Consider the following 27793-nt stretch of genomic DNA (forward strand, 5'->3'; position numbering starts at 1 on the left):
TATATAGTTACACACGACAGAGGCTATTGATGTGACACAATAATACTACTACAGTGTCAACAAACGTAAACGTGTTGCAGGATTACTATGTTGTTAGTGTAAGGGTATTTCTGGTAGCCTGTATTCCCTTTATAAAGTTATACATCTGCTATAAACGGGTTTATGTCGCCCTCTTCTGGTAGATACTTGTCATTACAAAAACATCCATATGCTCTGCGAAACTGCAGCTGGGACGAAGGGAAACAAAATCTATGCGTATTGATTGTCAAGCGGCAATTGTTTATAATAACTATACTTATTATATAGTGTCTTATTCCGGTCCGGTAAAAAGCTTGTCCGCATATACCTCCAGAAGTGTTTCGAGTCACGAGTGCTGTGAATGAAAGCGGAACCATTGCCGCAGCTTCAGGAGTTGACGGAGCTTCTATTGTGTCGCACACTGTCAAAACGTAAAGCGACAGCATTGCAGAAGTGAGCATTTTGAATACAACTTTGAACATCTGCATCTATAACAAGAACTGTCGGGTAATGTTGTGTACTGCCTCTGTAAATGAATGAAGGGTGGCTTATTTTGCTGTCGTGGCGCATATAAAAGGGAATTATATCCACGTTGGATGTAGCCTACTTAATCACTAAACACACTCTTATGCTAACCGCTAATAATATGGCGAGAGAGTTGATATTATCTTAACGTTGTGTGTGTTGTTCAAACGTGTACAGATGTGTATCCATTATGAACTGATTTCAGGTCATTTGTCTTTTTATTTGTTGAATATTTGATACCATTCCTAAATGCAATCAGACTTTTATCACAATGCTATTTTTTTTGACGTATATGGTCATTTTGAAAGATGATTGTTTCCTCTGTTTTTTGTGTAATCCTATCAATGCAGTGATTTATAAAACGTGCTGATTCAACAGATCCAAACATAACTTCTGGTATGGACGGCATGGTGATAGAGGAGGAGGATGACTGCCCAGAGTTGGTGCCCATCGTCACCACGCTTGGTCCTGGAGAGCAGATCCCTGTCACCATCATCTCAGGATACCTCGGTGAGAGACTGTCTGTATGACACACGGATTTAATAAGCTAGCAAAAGGCATTAGTGTCTCAAAAATATGTCAGTCCATCCTCATAACAATCAAAATCCGCTTGGTCCTGGACCAGGGTTTCTCTTAACCTAATGATTACTTTGCTTTACACTTCCTCACCATTTTAATTTTTGTTTTGTTTTGGTGAAAGTATTTTTATTGTTGAAGGAGTAAGACATTTTAAACACATTTTAACAAATACATTTTGATACATTTGACCAAAATCCCATCCCATTATAAACCCTAACCTGTTGCACCATCATACATGTACAATGTGAGAGCACAGTCCTATGGCACGACATTTTATATTATGTCTCGTGATATATCATGTTTTTGCCATATTGATTGATTCAGAGATCCTGCTGTGTATAGATATTTACAGCATGTCAGAAAATAATTTTAATAAGAATATGCTAATAAAACATTATGTGATATAATGGATGGGGATGTTCCATAGTGATCACAGTTCGATAGATATTTGGAGGACATTTGGCCAATTTTGCTTTAGACAATTGCAGTCTATGTGCATTCCTAAATTGGAATACATTTTGTTATATCTCTTTATCGTTTCCATGTGTATCTCTGTAGGTGCTGGAAAGACGACACTCCTGAACTATATCCTAACAGAACAACACAACAAGCGGATTGCTGTCATACTAAATGAATTTGGAGAGGGTGAGCTAACAATGCCCTTTTAAATAAATCATAATTAGTAGAAATTATTTTGTTAGGGCTTAACAAAGATTGTAATGGCAATTTTAACTGTTCCAATGTCCTATATTCTTTGCCATTACTTCACAGGAGGGTTTAGAGCAGTGGTTCTCAACTGGTTAGGCCTCGGGACCCACTTTTTACTTGGTCAATAAATCGCGACCCAACATTTTGAAGCACTCAAATCTATTCAACAAAATATCGTGCTGTAATATATACGCTTTTCAGCATACAATATTAATTAAAGTGAAGTACAGTGCATATATCCCTTCACAGAACTAAAGTATGCTTTTAAAAAAGGTTTATAAGTTGATAGAATCAAAGCTGAACTGTATAAAAAGGCACACATGCTGAACACCCATCTCCAGAAGGGGGGTCTGGGGGGATTCTCCCCCAGGAGATTTTTAGAAATACTAACATAAACTACGTATTCTGGTACATTCTGAGAAGAAAATAAATAAATCTATTACTACCCGACATATTAATAATATTTTATGCCATTTGTTTTTCACTTAGTTCTGACAGCTTGCTGCTCCTCACAGAGAGAAGAGCAAAGAGGAGATAGTCTGTGTGAATTACTTTAAATTGTGGGTAAGGGTAGATAGCCCCCATTGTTCTGTGACCTGTCAATCATCAAACCGTTATCATATTTCATTATTTGTTCATTTTTATCTAAAGTTGTACCCATGGATGTATAAAGAATAGTTCTACCGCAAAGTTATTCTCCGTGGGGACTTCCGGCAACAATCTTGATTCTGATTGGCCAGAAGACTCGAAAAAACATCAGCAAAGATGTTTTATTGAGAAGATGATCACTACGTGACTACTGGTCTCCGGTAGTTCCAGTCCAACGCCTACTGCATGCACAGCGTTAGAAAATTGGGCCTTCAAAATAAAAGTTTGACTTTTTCCCCCCAAAAAAAAAAAAAATTTCTTTTTTCTTCACTCACACATCCGCGACCCACTCGAAACGGGTTCGCGACCCACTTTTGGGTCGCGATCCACCAGTTGAGAACCACTGGTTTAGAGTGATCCAGACGCAGACACAAACAGATGATTTCCGGTCTTTTGCTGTAGTTTATAATGATGTTTATTTAGCTTTACATACCAAGGTTTAATTAATTATACTGTGTCAATAGTTGTGGTATGAGCATCTGCCGGGCTGGTGGAATCGGTGTGCTCTTCCTCCTGTGTCGTGTGTCCTCATCCTTTCCTGTCACCTGTGACCCCTTTTATACACCCGGTGCGGCTAAACCCCGCCACCAAGTGTTCAAAATAGTATTGCACTATAAATATAAATAAGGTAAACTGAGACACCAACAACACCCATACAATGGCTCCAACACACCGGCCCCTAATTGGCTTTAGCAAGAAACAAAAACAATTAACAATAAATAATAAAGGAGCTATGAAAAATAAAAATGGTGTGTTCTATGTGTTGGTATTTAAAGGTCACATGTCATGGCCATTTCCACTGATCATAATTCCATTGTTGTGGTCTACTAGAATAGATTTATACTGTGCAATTTTCCAAACTCACATTGGTTCCGCATACGGCATCTCTGTAAAGTATGTGTATTCACTCTCTGTCCTTAACGGCTCGTTGCAGCTCTTGCCCCCCCCTCCCTGTGAGCCCAGTGTGCTCCGATTAGTCGGGACCAGTCGGGACGTTGTGAATCGCGCTAAGCTCCGTGGAGGTGTGATTTCCTTGTTTAGCGATACACAGCGAAACACAGCCAAACTCACCCTGAGCACACACAAAGTCACAGCCGAAGTCAAAACAATAAGTGTGGCTTGATATTGAGTAAGAAAAAGGTTGATTAACGCTGTGAGAATGGGTCTGCAGAGAGAATTTCGCCGCGATCCCAACTGTCTGTTATCAGCCTGCAGCCAGGGAGGAGAAATCAGCAGAGCTGCCTGCACTGAGTGTGTGAGGAAGTCCGTGGATTGGTCAATTTGGACCAATCAGCGGGGGCTTAACGTAACGGCTCCGCGGACGTAACGTAACGGCTCCACGGATTGGTCCATTTCTTTCCGGGGACGACATGACATCATGATGTACCCGGAAGAATCAAATGGACAGTGACGTATCTCCAACGAGGCGTTTTGGGGAGGTATTTTCTGTTTTAGAGTTTTACTCCCTACATGGTGTACTTTGAGGGTTTTGACTCTGCAGACCGTTTACATGCATAAAAACCTTCATAACACACAAGGGGACGGCCAATAACCGGAAAAGCATGACATGTCACCTTTAATTCTTAATAATTGTTCTGTTTATTTCCCCTTATTTTAAGGGTCATCAGTCTTTGCTGTACTTTATGTCTCAGCCTCTTGGAGTAGACGTGTCATGATTTGCCGTTCTTAGGGTGAAACAGTCGTGTTACCATCCCGTCCAGCGCTGACAGAACCTGTTATATTTTCACCCAATTCCAAACCTCTATTCCAGGACAGAAGACAAATATTCCTTTGAGGACAATAAACCAAGTGAAGCTGGCAACCAGTCACCACATTTCAAGTTTGGAAGTATCTTCTCTTGACAAAGACAATTTCAACCAACAACCTGATGTGTTCACACACAAGACCATGCCTGTTTCCAAGCACACCATTCCTGTTCAAGAGGACCTGACACAAAGGCCTTACTTGAAAGACAACAATATTCAATCAATTGACTCTGGCATTGACCTACTCATTGGGACAAATGCATCCAAGGTACTGGAACCTTGGGAGCTAGTCAACAGCCAGCGAGATGGACCATACGCTGTAAGGACCCTACTGGGGTGGGTCATCGATGGTCAACTGAGAAGAAACAACATCATCAGGGATAAGAATGGCTGCCCTGTTCCTGCTGCTGTAAATCCATTGTAAACAAAGAAAATCCCAGCTTGCCCAACAACAAACATGTTACCGAGAAGCTCATCTGCGATTTTGCTGTTATGGTACCTGGGCACTGGCTGAATCCAAGTGACAGGCCTGAAGAAGTGACTGACACATCAATGCAGGAGCCCTATAAGGAAAGGCTTGGAATTGGGTGAAAATATAACACACAGGTTCTCTCAGCGCTGGACGGGATGGCAACACAACTGTTTCAACCTAAGAACTGCAAATCCTGATATGTCTGCTCCAAGAGGCTGAGACATAAAGTACAGCAAAGACTGATGACCCTTAAAATAAGGGGAAATAAACTGAAAAATTATTAAGAATTAAATACCAACACATAGAACACACCATTTTTATTTTTGTTTCTTGCTAAAGCCAATTAGGGGCCGGTGTTTAGGAGCCATTGTATGGGTGTTGTTGGTGTCTCAGTTTACCTTATTTATATTTATAGTGCAATACTATTTTGAACACTGTGGCGGGGTTTAGCTGCACCGGGTGTATAAAAGGGGTCACGGGTGACAAGAATGGATGAGGACACAGACAGGACACAGGAGGAAGAGCACACCGATTCCACCAGCCCAGCAGATGCTCATACCACAACTATTGACACAGTATAATTAAACCTTGGTATGTAAAGCTAAATAAACATCATTATAAACTACAGCAAAAGACCGGAAATCATCTGTTTGTGTCTGCGTCTGGATCACTCTAAACACTCCTGTGAAGTAATGGCAAAGAATATAGGACATTGGAACAGTTAAAATTGCCATTACATTAAGTGGAATCGGTGTGCTCTTCCTCCTGTGTCCTGTGTCCTCATCCTTTCCTGTCACCCGGTGCAGCTAAACCCCGCCACCAAGTGTTCAAAATAGTATTGCACTATAAATATAAATAAGGTAACTAAACTGAGACACCAACAACACCCATAAAATGGCTCCTACAAAGATGTTGTGAAAAATATGTGTAATACACATGATGCTTTTGGTGTTATCCCCTCAGTTTACCACAAGAGGGCAGCATAGTAGCAACTTTGCCTAAACTGCAAACAGCTCATAGATGACTTTTATTACTAAGGATCCACAGTTCTGATACAAACTCTGGTACAGCAACAGGTGTCATATTTGCGTCAACATATATTTTAAAATTGCATTCTTTCTTAAAGTATCATAACTTAGCGTTAATGTTGAATAAACAAACGGTTGGTTTGGCCAGTTTTTCTATTTTGCTCGAAGTTGTTGAAGTGGTCAAAAAACCTGTATGTATACCTACCATTTCTGAAATAGCTATTCGTGCAAAATAAACAGCAATATTGTATACCTGGTAGATAACCAATTTTGTATCAGCTAATTGTATTCTGATTTACCTTTCTCATCCTCCACCTGCAGGCAGCGCCCTGGAGAAGTCGCTCGCAGTGAGTCAGGCAGGAGAGCTGTACGAGGAGTGGCTGGAACTGAGTAACGGCTGCCTCTGCTGCTCGGTCAAGTATGTACAGTGACTAGAGTCCATTTGAGGTTTTTTTAAAAACAGAAAATTAAAGATTGAACTTGTTGTTTCGCCTTTTGTTTCAAATATATTCATTCAGTTTGCATTCTTAAGCTAATGTCTGACCTTTGAACATACATTTATGAACTGCTAAGCTAATGAGTGCGTTATAATATTGTTTTTTGATTATTTTCTTGAGGTATCAAGAGACCAGTTCTTACAACTCAACCAATCTTTTCATTAGATTACAGTTTGTACTTGGTTGCTGTCTACACAACCAAGCTTGTCTCTTTTGCTGACATTTTGTTCTAGAGTCCTACATAAGCCATTTTATTCATTATGGTCTTCTACCTAATGATTTAGGGACAATGGTCTTAAAGCCATCGAGAACCTAATGGAGAAGAAAGGGAAGTTTGACTACATCCTGCTGGAAACCACTGGACTCGCTGATCCAGGTACTACACATTCTGAAAAGTTAAAATGCGAGCATTTATCATACAAATCTCTATTTGATCATTAGATTAGCCGTATATATTTTAAGCTCTGGCTGGCAGAGCAACTAGACATTTGTTTCCCTCCTGTTGAAAAGTCATTTTAAAGGTTAAAGGTTCACTAAGAGGAGACTTGTGTCTTGTGTTGGCGAAATGCAATGAGGGGACAGCTACATCTGCTTAATGCAAAAAATGCAATGAGTAGGAAATACTTTTGAAAAGCTTTATACCACCTAAGGATTGGTATTAACAGTAGGGTGTGTTTCAGTGTCTCACGATTCAATTGGATTTTGATTTGTGTAGTCCCCTTTTTATTCAGAATGGATTCCTGATTCAGAATAAACGGCTGCTAAATTTGGCATTAAAGTAGTCAAATGTCTATAAGATTATGAGTATTTACTTTATATAGGCTATGAATATATATGTGTAAAAGTTATATCAACTGATTGCAAATGAAAACACACCAAATAAAGTTGAATTCAATTAAAAGAGAAACCTAAGACATAAGGTAAAAGTTACTCACGCCAAACTTTCACAAATAAACACTTTTTTCTAAAACGTTCTTAGTATTTCTCATTTCTTAGTTACTACAAGCAATACAAGGTCAAGTTTCAGCACTATTTAAAAAAAACCAATAAAGAGTGCTGCCTCTTTCTCTTATCCACTGAGAACGACTTGACACTCCTGGTAGGTACACATACATATTTAAAGATGCCTCATAGATCCCTTTTTCTATTTATCTATCTTAATGAAGGATAAACCCCTGGATATTTCTTCCAGAAGTGAAACATGTTTCCAACTCTGAGGACCAGGCTTGTGTAGCTGTGACAGGAGCATCTAAAGAGCCTATTTTCCTCAGGGCAGCCAGAAAACCCCCAGCTGTCCGTTCAGCTCTGAGCTCTGAATCAGGGAATCAATAGCGCTGTGACAACCGGGGTGTGTTGCTTAGTGACAGGTTTCAGGAGGTACGACACACACCAATCGGCCTCACAGACAGAACCAACAGAGCACGCTCAGACCGGGCGGTCCTCACTCCTCCGCCGTGTCATTGGCTGAGACAGACTCGTTATTGACGAGGACAGGTCTGTCATTGGCTGTGGCTGTGCTGTCAATCATAAAGGCTCCCGAGGGATTCTCCTTTTTCTTTTTAGGTAGAGGGTGGATGAGTGCTGTGAAACATGCCACTCAAAAACAGTGTTTTCATTACACATCTATCAAATATTTACAATGCTTTCTTATTCTCGGTTGGCAGTTTGACAAAAGTGCATTATGTGAACAAGCTGTGGCTGGCATGGTAACATAGGGTCTTATAAAAACCATATTCATAGGAAAATAGAAACAAACCAAATGTACCAGCAGGAGATTAACAATTGAAAGCTTCTGATATTGGTTGGTTCTGCTTCACAGAGCTCAGACAGCAGGAAGTGCACACAGTGTTTCTGACTTTAAACACAAACACTTATATGTGGATCTAATTGAAAATAGTTTTTTCACTTTATGTCGTAAAGATAAGATTATTCCTATTCCTGTTCTCTTTATTTTTTTGAAGCCAAAATGGAAAAATATAAAATAACTTGCTTTAGAGTAAATTACATTTATAAGAGGGAAAGCCAAAAAGGAAGAAGATAGTCTCTATTTACTTACGGAAAGAACCCCTTTCTGCCTGACATTTTTGAAAAAATGTAATTTGTATGTTTGTGTGCATTTCAGCCATTTCCAATGTAACATGCCAGTTCATATCCTCCTGCAGGAGCTGTGGCCTCCATGTTCTGGGTCGATGCAGAGCTTGGCAGTGACATCTATTTGGATGGTAAGATATTTACAATGACAGTGTCTTTGTCCACCATGCAGTAAATTGGGTGGTGGGAATACTTTAAATCTACTTGTCTAGTGTTTTAAACATTACACCTCACATTAGTGGTTTTACTGGATTAAATTAAGAAGAGAAGTACATTTAGGTGCTGCCATTTAAAACAATACATAATTAACACTTATGTCAAATAGGTTCAAAATGTCTACTACTCAAATGTTATACTCCAGATCTAAACCAGCGGGGATGGTGCTTTCAAGGAAATTGCTCATTTTAAAACAGTTACAGCTCCAGCTATAGTCAAGTATTAAAGAGATATTTCCTTGTCTAGTTTGTAGGAGGTGACATATTTTCTGGTGTGAATGGCGTCTCTCTCTCCTCAAACCAAATACTCAGCTGTCTGCTGTGTTGTGACCAAAAGTGTACTTCAAGTTTCTCAGATAAAGTGCTTTAGACAAAAGGACAAAACTAAACCCCAAAAGGCAAATTGGACAAGGCTCAGTTGTGTCTCTACATTTGATTCTCTGACCACTTTATTTTTACTTTGTTAATTCTAGGCATTATCACAGTCATCGACGCCAAGTATGGACTGAAGGTATGTTCAAGATGCTTGTTATTTATCAGCAAAAGTCGTCTTTAGTGCGGGAAAAAATCAAAAGAACATTTTTAAGAGTTGGTAAATGAGTGAAGACATTTATCAGGCAAGAATTTACACACGGCATCTATTGCACGTCTGTCCGTCCTGGGAGAGGGATCCCTCCTCTGTTGCTCTCCCCGAGGTTTCTCCCATTTTTCCCTTTAAACTGGGTTTTCTCCGGAAGTTTTTCCTTGTACGATGTGAGGGTCTAAGGACAGAGGGTGTCGTATTGTCATACTGATATTCTGTACACACTGTGAAGACCACTGAGACAAATGTAACATTTGTGATATTGGGCTATATAAATAAACATTGATTGATTGATTGATTGATTGAAAAATGCTCAACAGTTGCGCATAGCAGCTTCTCAAATGCCTACAAAATGTAATATATTTGGACTTTAGACAGTGAGCCAGACATACCAAGCACTTTAAAGTTGTAGCCTTGGACTGTGGTACATTGCGAATGTAATAGTTTATTTAATTAATCCATTAATCAACACTGTATTCAGTATTGAAAACAATAATTTGTTGCAGCCCGACTTTTCTTGTTGCATTAAACCGCCAGTATTATTTGCTGCTGAGCCATTTCTAAAAACCTTGTGCTTATTTTAACTTAAAATATAAGCTTTAAAACTAGTTTCTAGTGAAATAGTTTGTAAACCCCTAGTTCATAGCCACCTCACACACACACACACACACACACACACACACACACACACACACACACACACACACACACACACACACACACACACACACACACACACACACACACACACACACACACACACACACACACACACACACACACACACACACACACACACACACACACACACACACACACACACACACACACACACACACACACACACACATCCTGCCCTCCCCGTGGTATATAAAAGAAACAGGACAAGTGACACCTCGATAATGGGCTCTAATTTGAAGGTGTCATACTCTGGGAGGTGACACATTTCTTAGCCTATAGGGGCTGTTCTGTCTTCTCATTGGAGAGTGGCAAGATAAAGGGAAGAATGACAGAAGGAAGGGGGGGATAACTGATAGTGAAAGAGTAATTGATATCAGAGATGCATGTGACCATTGTAATAGGACTGTCACATTTACTCACCTGCATCCCCCCCTCATCTGTCCCATAAAATCTCCATCTGTCCGAAGGGCTTCAAGTTAGCTCTAAACTTCACACCCTCCGAAAGGCCTTTGTCTCTTGGTACAGAGGTTTCTAAATAAAAAAGCAGAAACTGGCCATGCTATTATGTTTTTTTAATACATTTGTGTCATTCATTCCTTGAGATATAAAGCGGTGGGGATGCATGTGGTGACAGATAAATGTCAGTGTGACACTCAGGGGTCATGATCCAGATTAACACCTCCTGCTCTCTCTGTTATTACATATTAAACTGTTTTGGAGAATGCCGCCTGCATCCCTGGTGTAAGCCAAGACACGAGCAGAAAATGAAAAGGCGCTCTCCTGTGGATTTGTGTTGAGAAAGTCTCTTGGTTTACAAAGATGAAAGACAAGTCATTCTTTTACCAATTTATTTGTCACCTTTTTTTCGGCTGTTGACAAAAATCCCCAATGTTTTTTTTTGCCTAAAGTTTAAAATGTAGAAGTTGTCCTTTCATTTTCTGAATGCATTTGTGAGTTATTGCCACCTGCTCTGCTTTCTCTAGCAACTAACAGAGGAGAAAGCAGATGGACTCGTCAATGAAGCAGCCAGGTATGTTTGCTCATGTTTCGTTTGAATAATTAGTTTGATAGTTTCTTTGTTTTCTTACAAAGAGAAATCACACTGCTGTTATTTAAATAAATACATTTTCAAAGGATTAAACTCACATGATATATCATTTTGAATACTGAACTTTATGCTGGTGCAAGCTTTACATGTGCTGTATGGACATGAAAGTGGTGATTTCTCGCAGTAGAGTGATTAAGTGTGTTTGTCTAAACTATTCCTACCAAATACTCATTGTCCACCACACTCTCTCATAACGTGCTGTTGACCAGAGCCTTGCCGTCCGCCTGTCTGTCTCCCTGGACGTCTGTCTGTTTGTCTCTTCCAGCAGCTGTGTGCTGTTGTTGTTGAACAAATACCCTGATGAAGACAGACCAGTTGCATGACCCTTTGCATTCTTGGTCTTTGTTTGTGTTTTCACCGCTAAACTAAACAGCGCTCAGCTCCCCACTGCCACCCATGACAATACGTACACAGAGTATCTTCATTTGGTGTGAATCTTGACGTTTCTGTCCTGTAAATTGTGTCACTTTCCAAATAGAAAATATATTGTGTTGTATTATTTGTAGGCAGATTGCTGTGGCTGACCTCACCATCATCAACAAGACAGACCTGGTGAATGAGGAGGAACTTGCCCAAATACGAGAGGCGGTCAGGTCAGCTTCACAGACTTCTTGTATTCTCTTTTTTTCTAGGAGTATTCTGTTGATGTTATGTTATATTTGAGATCCTTATGTAACATTAGGAAACGGTACATTTTGCCTCCTTGACAATGGCCTAAAACAAAGTGGTAGGGGCTTAGGGTTAAAGAAACTTGGTCCGTTTCGCCAATTATAAAAAGATTGAACTTTATTTCCCTTTCTCTTCAGGTCTGTTAATGGTCTTGTCAAGATTCTAGAGAGCCAGAAGTCGAGGTACGTTTTTCAGACCAAAGTAAGATAGTAAGATTGTGTTTGTATATGGCTTTGTACCAGATTTCCTGCTTTGTTTGGTGTAACAGATGAACTCCACGTGCTGCTCCTGCTCAGATCTTCATATCAAAGTCAGACGTGACATTGCTTAGGAAAACCCCGACACACACACACACACACACACACACACACACACACACACACACATATGTGTGTGCGTGCCAACATGTGTGTGTATTGGCCTTATGTGTTAGCATGTTGTGTTATTGGTCCCAGGTAGCATCTGGCTAACACAAGCAGTGTGTATGAAAGGTCTGGGTGTGTTTCGGGTCTGATGTGCCCCCCCGCTGAGTTCAGACCAGGGTGAACAGATGAAAGACGCCGTGCAGTGTGGGGTTAATCGGAAAAACATTCCCACAACTTTTAGCTTGAGCCAGTTCTCCCGGTTAGCCTTGATGTTAGTTTATGCCAACATAACCTTATAACCAGATCTTCTTTCACAGGGTCGATCTTTCTGAAGTATTGGATCTGCACTCCTTCGACAGCACGAATGGAGCGCAGTGAGTTGGTTTTTATCCCATTCAACTTGTATGTACACAACATTTCTTTATTCAGAAAAATATATAATTGTTTGATCAAGAAATGTACGACTAAAAACAAAAACAAAAACTGTAATAACAAGATTTCTTTTGAGTGACACAAACATAACTTTAGGATCACTAACATTTGGTTAATTATATGGAACATTTTACAGCTTATATAAATATAAGAATGCCTTGACAGTGATGTTATAGTGACAGTGTTTATTAATTACAACATATTTCTTGAAAAAAGGCAAAAACTTTATGATCAACTAACTTCAGATGGAAGAGGAAGCAAAAAAGCAAAATAAGAAAAAGCACTTATATATTGTATTTAATTTTTTTTAATATGACTACACTAAATGTGACAGAGAAAATGTGTTACAAATATTTACGTAGCAGGACATGTCACAGCTGATATATTACATGTGTAGGTGCTCTCTAGGGGACAAAATATTGAATTGCTATACTGTTTGAATATATTTTTGGCATTTCTCCACTGAAACTTCTTGTTGACATACCCGAACCAATGTGTCTGCTGATAATATGTAGAGTACCCAACGTGTTCTATTTCAAACTTACAGTAATGGATCAAGAACTTATTTGGACTGCATTGATAGCCTTTGTTGCTCTTCTGTCTGAACTGTGTACCCAGCAGTCTTTGATACTGTTGCTCATCATGTTTCCCTCTAATTAACACACTCTTTTATTGAGCAATCCCCTGTTACACCGCAGGGTGGTCATCATATTGTATTCCCTGCAGAATGTCATTCTCATGAATAGCGTCAGTGTTCATCCTTTCATGTGAATGAAACGGGCCGCGGCGTTAAAGCTCTCTTACATGCTCTCGGTCAGTGTCTCTGAGCCCAGCTGCAGAGGATTAGAGCTGTGTGTGTCCACTGGCTCCCGAGGAGTCCCCTTGTCCCAACAGATAGCTCCTTTCCCCCTGCCTTTGAGAGTCCAGGCCCCTCCTCCCCTCCATCCCACGCTGGCTGTTTGAAGCGCCCCCCCGCCGCTCCGCCTGTGTGGTACTAACAGCACACAGGGCTCAAGCTGCTGGACACAACATTTAGCCTCCTTGTGAGGTCAGGGAGAAGGGGGAGGATGAGGAGGTCTGATGGGTAGAAAAAGGCCAGTAGTTTGTTTGGGGGTGGTGGTTGGTGTTTTGTAGGATTTAATTGCCATTTCTAAAGTTTTCACAAGTCCATTCAGTGTTGTGTCATTAAGCACTGATACAGCTCCCAGTAGGGATTTCATTCTGTGAGACAAAACTCAAAGACAAAACTGTGTAGACAAGCGGAGAAGAAAAAGAACATTGTTACGTGATCCCTCAATTTAACCAGTTAAGCCTCTGTGACATTAATTATCTTTTTTTCATGATAGACAGCAATGAACATAAGATAGAAAACACAAAATAAGTCGTGTAATCCGTTTATTTTAGATTGTTATTTATGGAGCAGATATGATGGAATAAATGCTCAGACAATAACTAAACATTTAAAAATACCCCCAAGTGTCAGCAGCCATAATATGGAGTAAAGAGCTATGCAGGGATATTGAAGAATGATGATGATGTTAAATGTACTTAATTATTATGTCAACCCATTTTTTAACAAATAATGTTAATTCAGCTCAAAAAATTATTTAAAAAATGGAAATATCCCAAAATGTAGCTCTGAAATGTCCCACGTCGTCTAATGTGCAAAGACTAGCCTGGTGTTAGAGCTAACCGTTGTGATAAGAGATGATATGGCTAAACGTAGTTAAGGTAATAAATGCAATGTAGTGATCTATACTTTCAGCTTGAAATAGTTTATCATATTGGACAAAATAAATCATTTATTTTATCATTTCTCTCTTAAAGTCTGGCTGAGAAGCTCCAACTTGTGAAAGATTCAAGACCACATCTTGACAAGGTATTGTTTTCATTTTATTCATTAACTGACAAAACCTACCTCTATGCATGTCTTATATTTCTCCTTGTTTTGTTTGCTAATTTATTTCAACACATCATTTCCTACAGGATAAAGGGTATGCATTCTCTTGAGGCTAACATTGTGCCTTGCATTCCCCCAGGCTGTGACACTGTAGTGAAAACTCCCTCCCTGCTTTGGTTTTTGTGTTGAGATCCACTTGAGGCTTTTGATGTTTTCTTGTCCCACTGCAAATAGACCCAGTCTCGGTCCTACACAGCAACATAGACTTTCAGTAGACTGGGCAGATTGTGTTGGCTAGACTGACTCGAGCCTTGGCTGCATGTTATGACTCAACACTTGTTTGATCTAAATCCAGATGTCATAAAATTCAGTACCTTGCTTAAGATTTTAATTAGAATTTAGATATAAATTGGAAACCTCTTGTGTATCATTTTATATATTGTTCTTTTCATTGAAGATGTAAACAATGAAACATACTTATTCCAGGATTATTCCAGGATCATGCCATTTATCTTGATGTTTCATCTGGCTTAAGACCAAATGAGTGCTCGCAGCAATTAGGCCTCATCTTGTGCTTTATCCCCATGACCTTTTATCACAGGATGAGGAGAGATGAGGGTTGTTTGTGTGGGTAAATAACGGCATTGTTGTCTGTTTTCTCCAAGTTCCCTTTCCCGCATGAGGCTCAACCGTCCCTCAGACCCTCCCCCTTTCTCCCCCCTCCTCTTCCCCTGTGTTGCTCTTTTACATGTAAATGAGAATGCTGTTTTTCTGTTGTTATACCAAATGACAAGGAAGTGTGTAACCTTAACACTTCAACACAAAACCCCCAAATATCTACAAAGTGCCCCTTTTAATTGTGTGTGTGTGTGTGTGTGTGTGTGTGTGTGTGTGTGTGTGTGTGTGTGTGTGTGTGTGTGTGTGTGTGTGTGTGTGTGTGTGTGTGTGTGTGTGTGTGTGTGTGTGTGTGTGTGTGTGTGTGTGTGTGTGTGTGTGTGTGTGTGTGTGTGTGTGTGTGTGTGTGTGTGTGTGTGTGTGTGTGTGTGTGTGTGTGTGTGTGTGTGTGTGTGTGTGTGTGTGTGTGTGTGTGTGTGTGTGTGTGTGTGTGTGTGTGTGTGTGTGTGTGTGTGTGTGTGTGTGTGTGTGTGTGTGTGTGTGTGTGTGTGTGTGTGTGTGTGTGTGTGTGTGTGTGTGTGTGTGTGTGTGTGTGTGTGTGTGTGTGTGTGTGTGTGTGTGTGTGTGTGTGTGTGAGAGAGAGAGAGAGAGAAAATAAAGAGTGGTTTCAGGTGCAGAGTGGAGTTGTGGTTTTTGACACGATCATTGACAAAGTCATCAGCCGGGGTGTAAAACACTTCTTTTGTTTAACGGTCATAATGACTTTGTAGGTTTCGGTAAACTGCAATTGGATGTTAAAGTATTTTAAATAAATGCCATCAGTGAACTTTAACTCTGAATTACAGACTGAAAAAAAGAATCTCAACGCGTAAAAGCAGTGTGTATAACTGTCCAAGACTTTATCTTAGGTGCATTTATGCTACTTTACTTGTGCTTTTTCATTTTATTTTTATTTATACACTCCTACTCTCCTACATTTAAGAGGGGGATATTGTCCTACATAAAACAGTTGTATACAAAGTTGTCGAAATTGTCCCCACCTTGACAACATTCATGATAATGAATCAAGGAAAGAATATGTATATGACAAATATACACTTTGAATTGACCATTGGGCCTAATGAGTACCTATTTTTCTTTAAATGTATTTATTGTTATTTGACTGATAATACGTATTTGCTTTAAATGTGCTATTTTGAATTGGAGATAAATAAGTCCCTGCTGCATCAAAGCCTGTCTATGTGCATTTCCTTCTAATTTTATTTCACAAAAAGGGTAACTTATCTGTATCTCTTTGAAATTAAATTATAGAAATGAAGTTTCAGAAAGAAAGAAAACTATCTTCAAAACCATAAAATGTTCAAATGTGTCGATACAATTAGTTGGATTACACTTTCATGTTTTATTTAATGTCATCCTCAGAGTATTTTAACTGTGACGTTTGAAGTGGCTGGAGATCTCTGTGAGGACGCCTTAAACATTTTCATCCAGGTACCCTCCAGTTGGTATTTCTGTTGCCATTACTAATTAGCTCCATCACAATGCAGCCCTCTGTAAAGTAAACACCCATTTTCACCGTTTCAGGATCTCCTTTGGGAAAAGATGTTTAAAAACAAAGAAGGGCAACCCATGACTGTCATTCGGTTGAAGGTACAGTAAGGCACAATAGTCTCCCCGGTGCAGCAGTGATCAATAACTGCCACTTTATTATCTGTATTAATCAGTTCCAACCGCTTCATTTAGTTTCTGTTAATGTGTAACTCGTGACTTGTGACTTCTGTGTTTCAGGGTATAGTATCATTTGCAAGTAAAGCCCACCAAGTGATGCTGCAGGGGGTCCACGAGCTGTATGACCTGAATGAGACTCCCCAGCTCTGGGAGGAGAACCTGCGGATCAACAGACTGGTCTTTATAGGTGAAGACACACACACACACACACACACACACACACACACACACACACACACACACACACACACACACACACACACACACACACACACACACACACACACACACACACACACACACACACACACACACACACACACACACACACACGCGCACTTACTTCTTTCACGTGTGCATCGTTACACATTTCTTACACACCACTTTTATTTAGAAATTCTCAGTTAACTTGTTTCTTGATTCTAGCATATATTTCAGTAAGTTCTTGGCAAGCATGATAGTTTCTTTTTATTGTTCCACAATTACTTAAAACATCCCAGTAAATGATCTGGTATAAATGATAAAAAAAATGTGTTCATTTAAGCCTTGTACTTTGTTCAACGTAGGTCAGCTTAACCTGTAAAAATGTACAACAATTACACAAATGAAGGGGCTATGTTTCCAGTAAAACATGTCCCTGGGTATCAATTGACCTTTAATTTAGGAGAATCTCTGGAAATCAACAATTCAACTCAACACATGTAATTCAACGCTTAAATAACATTGACTTGTTCTTTAATATAGAAAATGTATTTGAAATGTTAAGGAAATTACAAACCCATAAAATAAAGCCTTACCCATTTTGTCTTTTGTGTTGTACTGCCTCGGGAAGTCCTCATGCCCACACTTGAGTCTATTACTATAATACCTAAGTGTGCCTGTTTATGTGTAGCCGTGCTATATCAATGCTGATGTTTGTGTCCTGCAGGTCGGAACCTGGACAAGAACATTCTGCAGGAACAGTTCATTTCTAAAGTGTTGGAAGGAGCAAACGCAAATTAGCTACAAACTCTTTTCTCCTCTTTGCTTCGAAAACTGATGATTCTGAAGCAAATGTCGTGGCTTTGACCATCCATAATTCTTGGGCTGTGTTTGAGACTTTCACTCCTTTCCTACAAGAACCCGAGGTATGTCAGGGGACGGTTAATGTGACAGCAGTGATGAAAAGAGTTTCACATTGGGGTAATCTGCCACTGCCTGCTTTAAAGCGACATAAACAGTGTGTATGTGTGTAGTGCTTCGTGGAACCCTTGCAACGTACACTTGACCACACAAAGGTTCAGTTGGGTGACCAAATAGTTTATGAAGTTGAAAAGTGATGTACACACTCTATCATGGGTTATACAACACTGTACCCTGTAAACAAATAGGTCTGCTTACAATTCTGGCCTCTAACATCTTGTATTCTTAAATTATTATATATCAAAATAAAGTTGTTTTTTCTGAACATATTCTAAGTCTTTTCTGATCAACCTTAACACAATAAATATTCAAGCTATTTGTAAAATGACTAGTTCTAGGTGACAACAGCAGACTATTAACATAACAACAGACACAAAGTGCCTTTGTTTTAAAGTGGTAAGTTCACGATGATACTCAACAGAGTGTGAAAAGGCTTTAAGAGCGTTAACATCTTAGCTTTTATTATCAAACTTTTACAGAGTTTTCAACTTCTGCATCCAATCAGCAAGCCTTGTTATTTTAACACTTGTGACTCAAATATTGTATTGTAATATTAAGTTTTCCAAAAATGCGTATAACGTAGGTGTGGCTTTAATTATTATGCCTAAAAGGTTACCATGCAAACCTGTATTGTTTTCATATACAGATAAACTGGTTGGTTCGTTTACTGTATTCAGCTTCCCCTATAATGAGACCTTCATTAAAAACTATTCTTAATTTGTACCTGCTATAATAATGTGGTTTTCTTGCAATTAGTACTTTCTAAGCATCAACTCTGCTTCACTTAAGACTAAATGTTGAATTTCAGATTGAATAAAGTTAATGCTTGTGATACTTGAGAAATCACAGCCATTCGGGTATTTGTTACTTTGGGCTTTATTGGTAGCAGTCATGTGAGAGCCATCTCTCACACAGTAGGCGCAGTAAGGTGAGGAAATAGGTGGAGTTTTCACAACGTAGTCATTTGCAATGGAGATGGTTTAGCAGCACGGTTTTAGCACATATCCGCTGTAGGACCGGTTTGCTTTGAGGATGGCTCAGCTCATTCATCCCGGTCGTAAAGCCGAGCTGAGCCCTGTAGCCCAGAGCGCAGCGTTCAGCTGAGCCGTTTCCTACTCGATTCTGATGCTGATGGCCTCGTTAAGGCGACTATTGCCTCTTTTCTCTCCTGCCTGCGGGACGCCTCACCACGGCCATTTTCATGGTCACACCACCCACGGGCATCCAGAGGTGGCAAACTAAACGAACCCGCGGGGGTTCCGAGGGGGAAACACTTTATTTCTTAGCGGTGGCTAGGCGTGGTGTTAAAATTCCCAAGAGTATCCAACCGCCGACTGTGATGCTGTAAGACTTGTAATATCAGATGATTAAAATATCAGGAATGAACTTTAACATATTTCTAATGATTTTTTTGTTTGTATCATATCAAGGATTGCATGCCCAACACAGAATGCCTATAGACTCAAAGTGGCTTGAGCTAATGGGTACCTACGCTGCAGGAGTGAAAAAAGAGATCAAAAATAACACTGTGGTGATATTTGGTGATTTGTATGTGTAAAGCCCATACTTATCGATGGTTATTTAGGCTGAGAAATTACATCAAAAGTAAGATTTCAGTAATTATTTTTAATATTTGACATTTAGTTTCATGTTATGTAATTTCGTGATGGCACTCACTTTAAACGTTGGGCAATTTCAATAAAACACATAAGTGAAATAAGGAAATCTAAACATTGAGCTTTCTTAGGCCATATGCACTTCAAGACCCCCTAAGCCCCCCCACCTCTGTGATCGCATCCTCTGGCTCCCCGCGGCGAGGGGCTCCTCTGATAGGTCCAGAGGGTTAATGGGACTGGCCTGCAGGGCAGCAGTTTCCCCTCATATAAAGCCTCAACCCTTCTTATCACAGCAAACAGCCAGTAAACAAGGTTTAAGGAAGGAATGCGCTTTTACGCATGATCAGAGGCCTTTTGGTATTACGCACGGCGAAACATTAATGCAGCTTTGGCACAGAGTTTTTACGCGTTTTTGACCACTCTGCGTGTGAACATGACTCTCTCCGGTGAATTTGAGGCTCCACAACACCCTGCTTCGCTTCTAGAAGAGGATGAGATTGATATAGTGGGCGAGGACGAGCCTACCAGTGTGCGTATTTATAGAAACAAGTGCTCTACGGACCCCGGTTCCTCGGCTGAATCTGGTGCTGAATTTGACTCTTCCGAGCCAGACTCGTCGGGGGAAAGCGAGAACAGTTTCTGCGCAGACGCCCCGCTGTCCAGGAAAGCCCAGAGCAGCTCTGTGAAGCCTCCTTACTCCTACATCGCCCTCATCACCATGGCCATCCTGCAGAGCCCGGTCAAGAAGCTGACGCTCAGTGGCATCTGTGACTTCATCAGCAACAAGTTCCCCTACTACAAAGACAAGTTCCCTGCATGGCAGAACTCCATCCGGCACAACCTGTCCCTCAACGACTGTTTCATCAAGATCCCGAGGGAGCCCGGAAATCCGGGCAAAGGTAACTACTGGTCTCTGGACCCTGCCTCAGAGGACATGTTCGACAACGGCAGCTTCCTTCGACGCAGGAAGCGCTTCAAGAGAAACCAGCCCGAGTTTGGCAAAGACGGACTTGTTTTTTACTCCAACTTGAACTGCTACCGGCCATACGGGCAACCGTATTGCGTACAGGGCCAGGTAAGCCCCCCATCCGCTGCTCCTATTCGGTACATGCCTCTGCAGGAGGGCATTATGATGCCTCCCTCTTCCTATCACATTATACCACAAACTTTGAACAGTCACGGGAACAGCAACGGGCCTAAAGACTTCAGAGCTCAGCTTTGCTCCACAGACCCTGCTGAGCCAAAGCCTCGCCTGCAGGCAAAATGCTCCTTCAGCATTGACAGCATCATGAGCAAGCCCTCTCCTTTCAGTGCACAGAACCTGAATCCACCTCGCAGCTCTCTCGGGTACGGTCACCTGATGTCTGGCCCTGCTGCCCGTTTAGTCCCCACGCTGATGCAGGCTCCATTCTGTCCTCCTGCTATGCTGAGCAATGCTCCTTTGAGAAACGAGCACCTCAGACTCTCTTACCATCACTGAAGCCTCACAGTGTCTGTGTGTTCGATGCTTTGTGAAGACAAGTTGGTGTAGATTGTTTCTTAAAGAAATGTTTTAATTGCATGATATTTATGTGACAAATTCATGTCTTAAATGAAATAATTGTTAATAAGATGGTTGGTAATATATTTGTGATACATGCTGCAGTGGAAAGCGTTTTGTGTGTTTTTGTTATTAATTAACTTGTGAAAATAAATATCTGTAAAATATCTGATGTTTCATGCTCTTTTTTGGTTACTTAAAGCACTATTTTAGTTACATCATCATTGTTTGGGTCAGGCCAATGCCAAATATAAAAGTAAGAACAACAATATAACAACAGTCTAATACATTTGAAAAGCCCCTGATAAGTATTGTGTTCCATAGCATGTAGTGAAACATATATTATCGTCGATGATGCATAAGCTGTCAATGTATGAAAGTTAAATTCTCTGACATAATTTCACATTATCTCCAAAATATTATATGTATAAATCCAAACTCTCAATAATTCTATATTCTCCAAGTCAAATATATTCACTTATACTGTCATTTGTTATTGATATTTAAAGATGATTAAAATTGTCAAAAATCCTGGTTAAAACACAATCAAAATGTTGTTATGGAGTTTCAACTATTGAGATAACATCTTGAAAAAATGTACGTAAAACAACATTTCTAACCAGCAGATTAAAATCATGCCAGCTCTAAACTAATGTCCCCAAGACACTTGTTGATTTGATAAAGAATAAGAGACTGTTTCTGCATTTATTGCTCTTGATTTTAACAATAAAAGCCCATACTTTTATATTAGAACTATATAATTAATACTAGAATATATTTTAATAATTATAAATGATAGATACCAAATATCTGTTAGGTTTCTTGTTTGCTGTGGAAGGAACATATTTTTGAATGTTTAAGATAACTTTATTTCTTCCTTTCTGTCACAAGGTGGCACTGTTTACCAGATTTTGGCTTCAACACAGTGTCCTTCATACTTGCAGTGATGGCCTAACCCAGACGTTTAAAGGGATTGCAAACTAATACATGCAATGTCACAGATTACACTTTTGTATTTAAAAATAATATGCCTACTAAAACGTTACGGAGATAAACTTCAGTAGAGATGGAGATGTGAAACAAATTAAATTTCAGTGACAATTCAAAACTTTACTATCAGGAAGTACAGGTTTGCTCATTGCGTTGTCATGCTATACTTATAAAGTCCTATGTGCCTGCCAGGCTTATATGCCTTTATACCGGGCAGTGTGGACAGCACAGACACAAACAGTGTCCGGTTGCAGACCGGTTCCAACACAATTCCCCTCTGCCATCAGTCAAATGTCTATTTTGGTCCATGGGGCTCATCTGATTGTGGGCCTTAAGGTTCTGGCCCTCCCTGCTCTTTTTTTTCTTTAGTCAGTTGTTCAGGCTTATTAGGAAAAGAGGGAGGTCTGACAGCAGAGGAGAGTGGTGGGTGTTCATTCCAGTGCTGAGGGGTGTAGCTCTGTAGGCTACAACAGAAGTCGCCGAGGTGAGTACATTTTGCTGGCTGGCTGTTTCCTGCCATCCCTGTGCGGGACTAGCCTACTGTCACCCCTCCTCGGTTGGGACACTGCACCTTCAGCCTGACAGGACCCTCAAGTGCTGTTTATTCTCCAAACTAAGACCACTTTTACTCAGTGGTCGAATATCACCAGAAGCAAACTTCAATAACCAACTTCAGGTTATTTGATCCACGTCCTCCCATCTGGTGGAGGATGGAGACGAGTCCCATCCCGGTGGTGACGGTCCAAACCGCCCCCTTCGAGGACCAGCGGCCCGGTACCAACGGGCTGCGGAGGAAGACAGCGGTGTTCGAGGGGAAGAAGAACTACCTGCAGAACTACATCCAGAGCTTGCTGTCTTCCATCGACCTGCGGGACCGGCAGGGCTGCACCATGGTGGTGGGCAGCGACGGCCGCTACTTCAGCCGGGCTGCCACCGAGGTGATCGTGCAGATGGCAGCTGCCAACGGGGTAAGCAGGGAGGGGGACTGCCCCGCTGAGACTGGATAACATGTGTTGCATTATGTCAACTTGGGTTCTGGAAACACTTCTTACTATCCACAAGACCATCGTTTCAATTATATTTATTTAAGTGTTAAATACATATATTGGAGTGAAAGCTATTTTCACTTTTCAAGTAAGTAAAAATGTATGACAATACAACAAATAATAAGTTATCAGCAAGTTAAATCCAAATAAGATTTAAGTACACTAAGAACTGTAACTAAGAACATGGATAAATAAACTTGCCATTAATGATTTAAAAGTTGTACAGTGTTTACAAAGGTAGTATTATGACTACCTGTGTAGTAAATGTAAATCAAAACTAAATGTTATCTTAAAAATATATATTTCTCATCTTTACTGCACTATACGGTAAAGCTTCAGGTCTTTAAAACTATGATAATAAAAGTCTGAGAAGTGAAAATCAATACTTATGACTTGCTAACAACTCATATGCACCTTAACATTGAATTTTAAATAAGGGAAGCACTGCCAAAGTCTAAACAAGAACAGCGATAAGGTGACCTAACTTCGTCTAGATTGAGAAGTTGTTACACAACTTCCTAAAAACATAGTGAGAAGGACTTGTCAAAATGTATTATATGAAGACACTGCATTGCATTGGTCAACATTTGTCCAGAATTTCAATTATGACTGATCACCCCTACTACTTCTTGCACACACTTGAAAGCTTTAGGTTAGGTTAAAGTAATAATGTGTGATATTAACACATGCAAACCTATCCCAAATATGTGTTTAATGTCAACAAATAAATGAAAATAGGAAGACAGAGTGAGGAAAGTCCCCACAGCTCATTTAAAATGCTGGCTCGGAGATCTCTGTGATTGGTTTGGATGAGTTTCAAAGGAAAATCTGAAGAGAATATAATGTGTTTTTCGAGATCAGTCTGTTTTTTCTGCTGTCCCGGCCAAATGTCCCTAGATGTCGGCCTTATCAGCACTTCCATCCATCCTGCTCAGTTTTCCTGCCGACGTATGTTCCCCGTCTCTCGCTCTTCCTTCTCTCCAGGGCCAAACATTATGCGTTTGGGGATCCCCTTTATATGGCATTGAACCAAAAGTCAAGATAGTAGCATCAGTTGCAGATAACCCACACATTATGGACTATGTTTCTACCACTAGTTATTGAATAATATCAAACATGGTGAGCAAACAGAACATTTATCATTCATGTTCTTAAATTATTACACATGTAACCGGTCTGGTTTGACGCCACATGTGATCTCTGCGTTGTGTTGAATGCAAACGACTTCTTTCTTGCCAACCAGGATTTATTCTCTGTGCAAAACAGAATATAATAATTAAAGCAGGAAATGGCTTCATCAGCTTTCTAACTTCACACTTCTCCTCAGTGGGGCCTGAAGCTAACTCAGGAAAGTATACAGTTCTAAATAATACAATTAACAGATGTATCTATCCATGGTGGCAAACCGGCTTTTCTTTGTAAACCAATATACACAAATATAACCATTAGTTTACACTTACATAACAAACAATACAATTTACAGTTACAAAACACAAAAATACAGAATATAATAATTAAAGCAGGAAATGGCTTCATCAGCTTTCTAACTTCACACCTTCAGTGGAAGAAAACACCCACATGTTAGGTTAGCATATAGCTAAACTTTAGAAAGCTCCCAAACACTGTTTGAAGCGCTGCACATTATATAAACTACAGTCACACACGACAAAATATAGATATTAACTGCAAATAGGTTTGGCTTGTGTGAAGTGTAACATTAAACAATCTATTAACATGTAAAATACAACATTTATGACACCACACTCGTTCCACTTACTTCTCCTCAGTGGGGCCTGAAGCTAACTGAGGAAAGCAGCGCGAGTCTGCAGAAATGTGCAGGTGCCAAGAGTACCAAAATAAAACGTACTTTTCAAAATAAAAGCATCTAAAAAATAAAGTGACAGTGACAAGTTTTACAAATAAAGTATGGACAATGATTTTACAGAAATATAAACAAGTGAAGTTATACATCGGTTAAACACAGAACAGGCTAAATATGTTCTGAAGAGTACATTTATTCGGGTTGTCCCTCACTTTTCTTTACAAATACAACTTGCCGGATGTTAGGAGGATCCACTGACGTAAGGAGAATAAATTCCTCTGCAGTGAGGACACTTTTATTTAGAATAGCTGTTATGCAGGGGAATTATGGGATGCTGATGGTATTGCCACTTTAAATGTAGCATACAAATTATAAATAAAGAGGGCAGCTCTGTTATTTTGGAACCCTCTTGGGGCAGATCATTTGCTTTTTTAAAGCTGGAGATGCTTTGGGCCATGGTTGCCTTTAGTTCTAGTTGGACAGATTGGCTCTTGAACTTTTTCAGGTCAGTGTAGGAAAATAAATTCCACCTTAGATGGGCAATTTTCCAAATATATTAACCAGAATTTATGAAACATTTGAGGCAGCAACAAAACAGAATGATCCCCAGAAAGCATTACATTAGGTGACATCTGACTTTTCTTCTCTTTATAATCTGTGCTTTGCAGATTGGTCGTCTGGTTATCGGCCACAACGGCCTCCTGTCCACCCCCGCTGTTTCCTGCATCATCAGGAAGATCAAGGCCATCGGTGGGATCATCCTCACAGCTAGCCACAACCCTGGAGGCCCCAGTGGAGACTTTGGAATCAAGTTTAATGTGGCAAATGGAGGTGAGGACTGCTTGTTTAATGATTTTTCCCATAGCTTCTTCCAATGGAGAATGTACGAGTCAAATGTAGTGGTTAGAAGTCATGACCGAAATGAATGCCATTGAAAGTCATATGAATGTAAGTCTTTCTTTCTTGGGCAGGACCGTCTACGGACACAGTGATGGAGAGGATCTGCCAGGTGAGCCGGACACTTGAGGAGTATGCCATCTGCCCCGACCTCCACATTGATCTGTCCAGGCTGGGAAGACAAGAATTTGACCTGGAGAACAAGTTCAAACCATTCAGAGGTACAACCCTCATGCACTCCTTTATTCTTTCTTTAAGGCACAAATGCATACAACCAAAACAACTTGACAAATGATCTCTTCTCTGTGTCTCTAGTGGAGATTGTTGACTCAGTTGAGGTGTATCTACAGCTGCTGAGAAACATCTTTGACTTCAGTGCCATTAAAAGTCTTCTCACAGGACCAGATCAGCTCAAGATACACATAGATGCCATGAACGGAGGTGAGAGAGTTCATCATCTACCGTATGTAACCCCTTTAGTGTTGTCAATGTTATTGAAGAGTAAACTGTTGCTGTCTTTTCTCCTCTCCTCGCCTCCCCTGATGTATTGTTCTAGTGATGGGCCCTTATATACGTAGGATCCTGTGTGAAGAGTTGGGAGCTCCGGCTAACTCTGCTGTCAACTGTGTCCCTCTGGAGGACTTTGGGGGCCGACCCCCGGAGCCCAACCTGATCTACGCCACCTCTCTGGTAGAAGCCATGAAAGGAGGGGACTTGGGCTTTGGAGCTGCATTTGACGCAGATGGGGTAAGACATCTGATGATAAGCATTTGTTAAATCCACTTGTATTCTCTTTGTATGAAAAAGTGTGATAAGGGTGGTAAATATGCCTCAAGCCATAAAGCAATACCTTTTTGTTACTCTTAATTTTCTATGTGGAGTTTGGAAAACGTTGATAACATTTGGTGGTTTAGCTTTGTTTACAAATATTAGTAGGTAATTGATTTGTGCTAAATAAATGACCTTACATGCCATTACATATCCTGGTTTAGGTAGGTCACTAATGTTCAGATTTGTTTTCACCGATTAAGACTGAATTAATGAAGTTAGGCTCCACCCATAGATACAAGAGAGCGAATTATTTATTTTGTATTTGTTTTTGCTCATTGATAACAGGAAGACAAGCAATGGGGGTTGAATAATACTGTATCCATGATGATCCAACAAGCAGCTCACTTTTTCCACAATGTCATCCAATAGTCATTTTTAACACACACACACACACACACACACACACACACACACACACACACACACACACACACACACACACACACACACACACACACACACACACACACACACACACACACACACACACACACACACACACACACACACACACACACACACACACACACACACACACACACACACACACACACACACTCACACGCACACGCACATGCACACGCACATGCACACGCACACACATACACACACACGCACACACTTTGCAGAGTAAATTAGTCAAGAGAATTGTGTCATATCTGCTCTGTTTCTCCCACCAGGATCGGTCGCTGTTTAATAATACTGTAACCAATATTATACACAAACTCTAAAAGGACATTTTGATTGTTGGCAAAAAGAACCTTTTTTTTCACTTTTATGTGACTTACTGCTTTTATGTCAACCCAAACGTTCTGCTGAATTTGATATATTATATGTTTAATCATTTGGGGAACATTGGAAGTCTGTGGCACCGAGAAGCAAGTTATTAGTAGGTTTAGTCTGATTGCAATTCTAAATGTATGACTCATCTCACATTGTACCATATTGTGCTGCTTTCAGGACCGGTATATGATCCTGGGAGAAAATGGCTTCTTTGTGAACCCATCGGACTCTGTGGCCATCATGGCTGCCAACCTGTCCTCCATCCCTTACTTCAGACAGCTGGGAGTCAAGGGCTTTGCCAGGAGTATGGCCACCAGCACCGCCCTCGACAGGTACAACACACACTTGCACACACTCTCAGGAGTCAATCTGAGGAGTTCAAGGGGAAGAGGGACTGGAGATTGATATACAGCCGTTTATAGGGCAAACTGACCAAGGTTTCTATGCTGTTGTTTTTT

General features: G+C 40.4%; 3 protein-coding genes across 4 annotated transcripts in view; all 3 read left to right on the forward strand.

The window, feature by feature from the left end:
• The first annotated feature begins 338 nt into the window (after positions 1-338).
• On the forward strand, positions 339-18075 carry cbwd (COBW domain containing). 2 transcript variants are annotated; one of them, XM_034091282.2, is made up of 16 exons: positions 339-471; positions 922-1053; positions 1681-1767; positions 6066-6162; positions 6526-6617; positions 8404-8463; positions 9021-9058; positions 10795-10841; positions 11426-11512; positions 11726-11770; positions 12271-12327; positions 14213-14264; positions 16323-16391; positions 16485-16550; positions 16689-16815; positions 17557-18075. In XM_034091282.2, exons 2-16 carry the CDS (start codon positions 942-944, stop codon positions 17628-17630), a joined length of 1110 nt encoding a protein of 369 aa, XP_033947173.1. In that variant the 5' UTR covers positions 339-471; positions 922-941; the 3' UTR covers positions 17631-18075. The 2 variants fall into 2 exon arrangements, with proteins under 2 accessions (XP_033947173.1, XP_033947172.1); XM_034091281.1 differs by having other exon boundaries at positions 417-525.
• Positions 18076-19717: 1642 nt separating this feature from the next.
• foxd5 (forkhead box D5) lies at positions 19718-21068 on the forward strand. The gene has a single exon (XM_034091842.1). The coding sequence runs from the start codon at positions 19860-19862 to the stop codon at positions 20904-20906; it is 1047 nt and encodes a 348-aa protein (XP_033947733.1). The 5' UTR covers positions 19718-19859; the 3' UTR covers positions 20907-21068.
• A 1003-nt stretch (positions 21069-22071) lies between these two features.
• The window catches only part of pgm5 (phosphoglucomutase 5), a 30112-nt gene continuing 24390 nt past the window's right edge, over positions 22072-27793 (forward strand). Inside the window, exons 1-6 of the mRNA XM_034091099.2 lie at positions 22072-22924; positions 25493-25655; positions 25796-25942; positions 26037-26162; positions 26278-26468; positions 27513-27667. Coding sequence (XP_033946990.1) covers positions 22667-22924; positions 25493-25655; positions 25796-25942; positions 26037-26162; positions 26278-26468; positions 27513-27667 — 1040 coding nt within the window. The 5' untranslated portion in view covers positions 22072-22666. The remainder of the gene's footprint in view (positions 22925-25492; positions 25656-25795; positions 25943-26036; positions 26163-26277; positions 26469-27512; positions 27668-27793) is intronic.

The sequence above is a fragment of the Pseudochaenichthys georgianus genome, chromosome 9 (assembly GCF_902827115.2).
Source record: "Pseudochaenichthys georgianus chromosome 9, fPseGeo1.2, whole genome shotgun sequence".
In the NCBI taxonomy this organism is placed as follows: Eukaryota; Metazoa; Chordata; class Actinopteri; order Perciformes; family Channichthyidae; genus Pseudochaenichthys; species Pseudochaenichthys georgianus.

Coding starts and splice junctions, on each gene's coding strand:
- cbwd (XM_034091282.2), top strand. CDS start 942: ATGGACGGCATGGTGATAGAGGAGGAGGATGACTGCCCAGAGTTGGTG. Junction 6,163..6,525: donor TGCCTCTGCTGCTCGGTCAA/GTATGTACAGTG, acceptor CTAATGATTTAG/GGACAATGGTCTTAAAGCCA. Junction 16,551..16,688: donor TGACTGTCATTCGGTTGAAG/GTACAGTAAGGC, acceptor TCTGTGTTTCAG/GGTATAGTATCATTTGCAAG.
- foxd5 (XM_034091842.1), top strand. CDS start 19,860: ATGACTCTCTCCGGTGAATTTGAGGCTCCACAACACCCTGCTTCGCTT.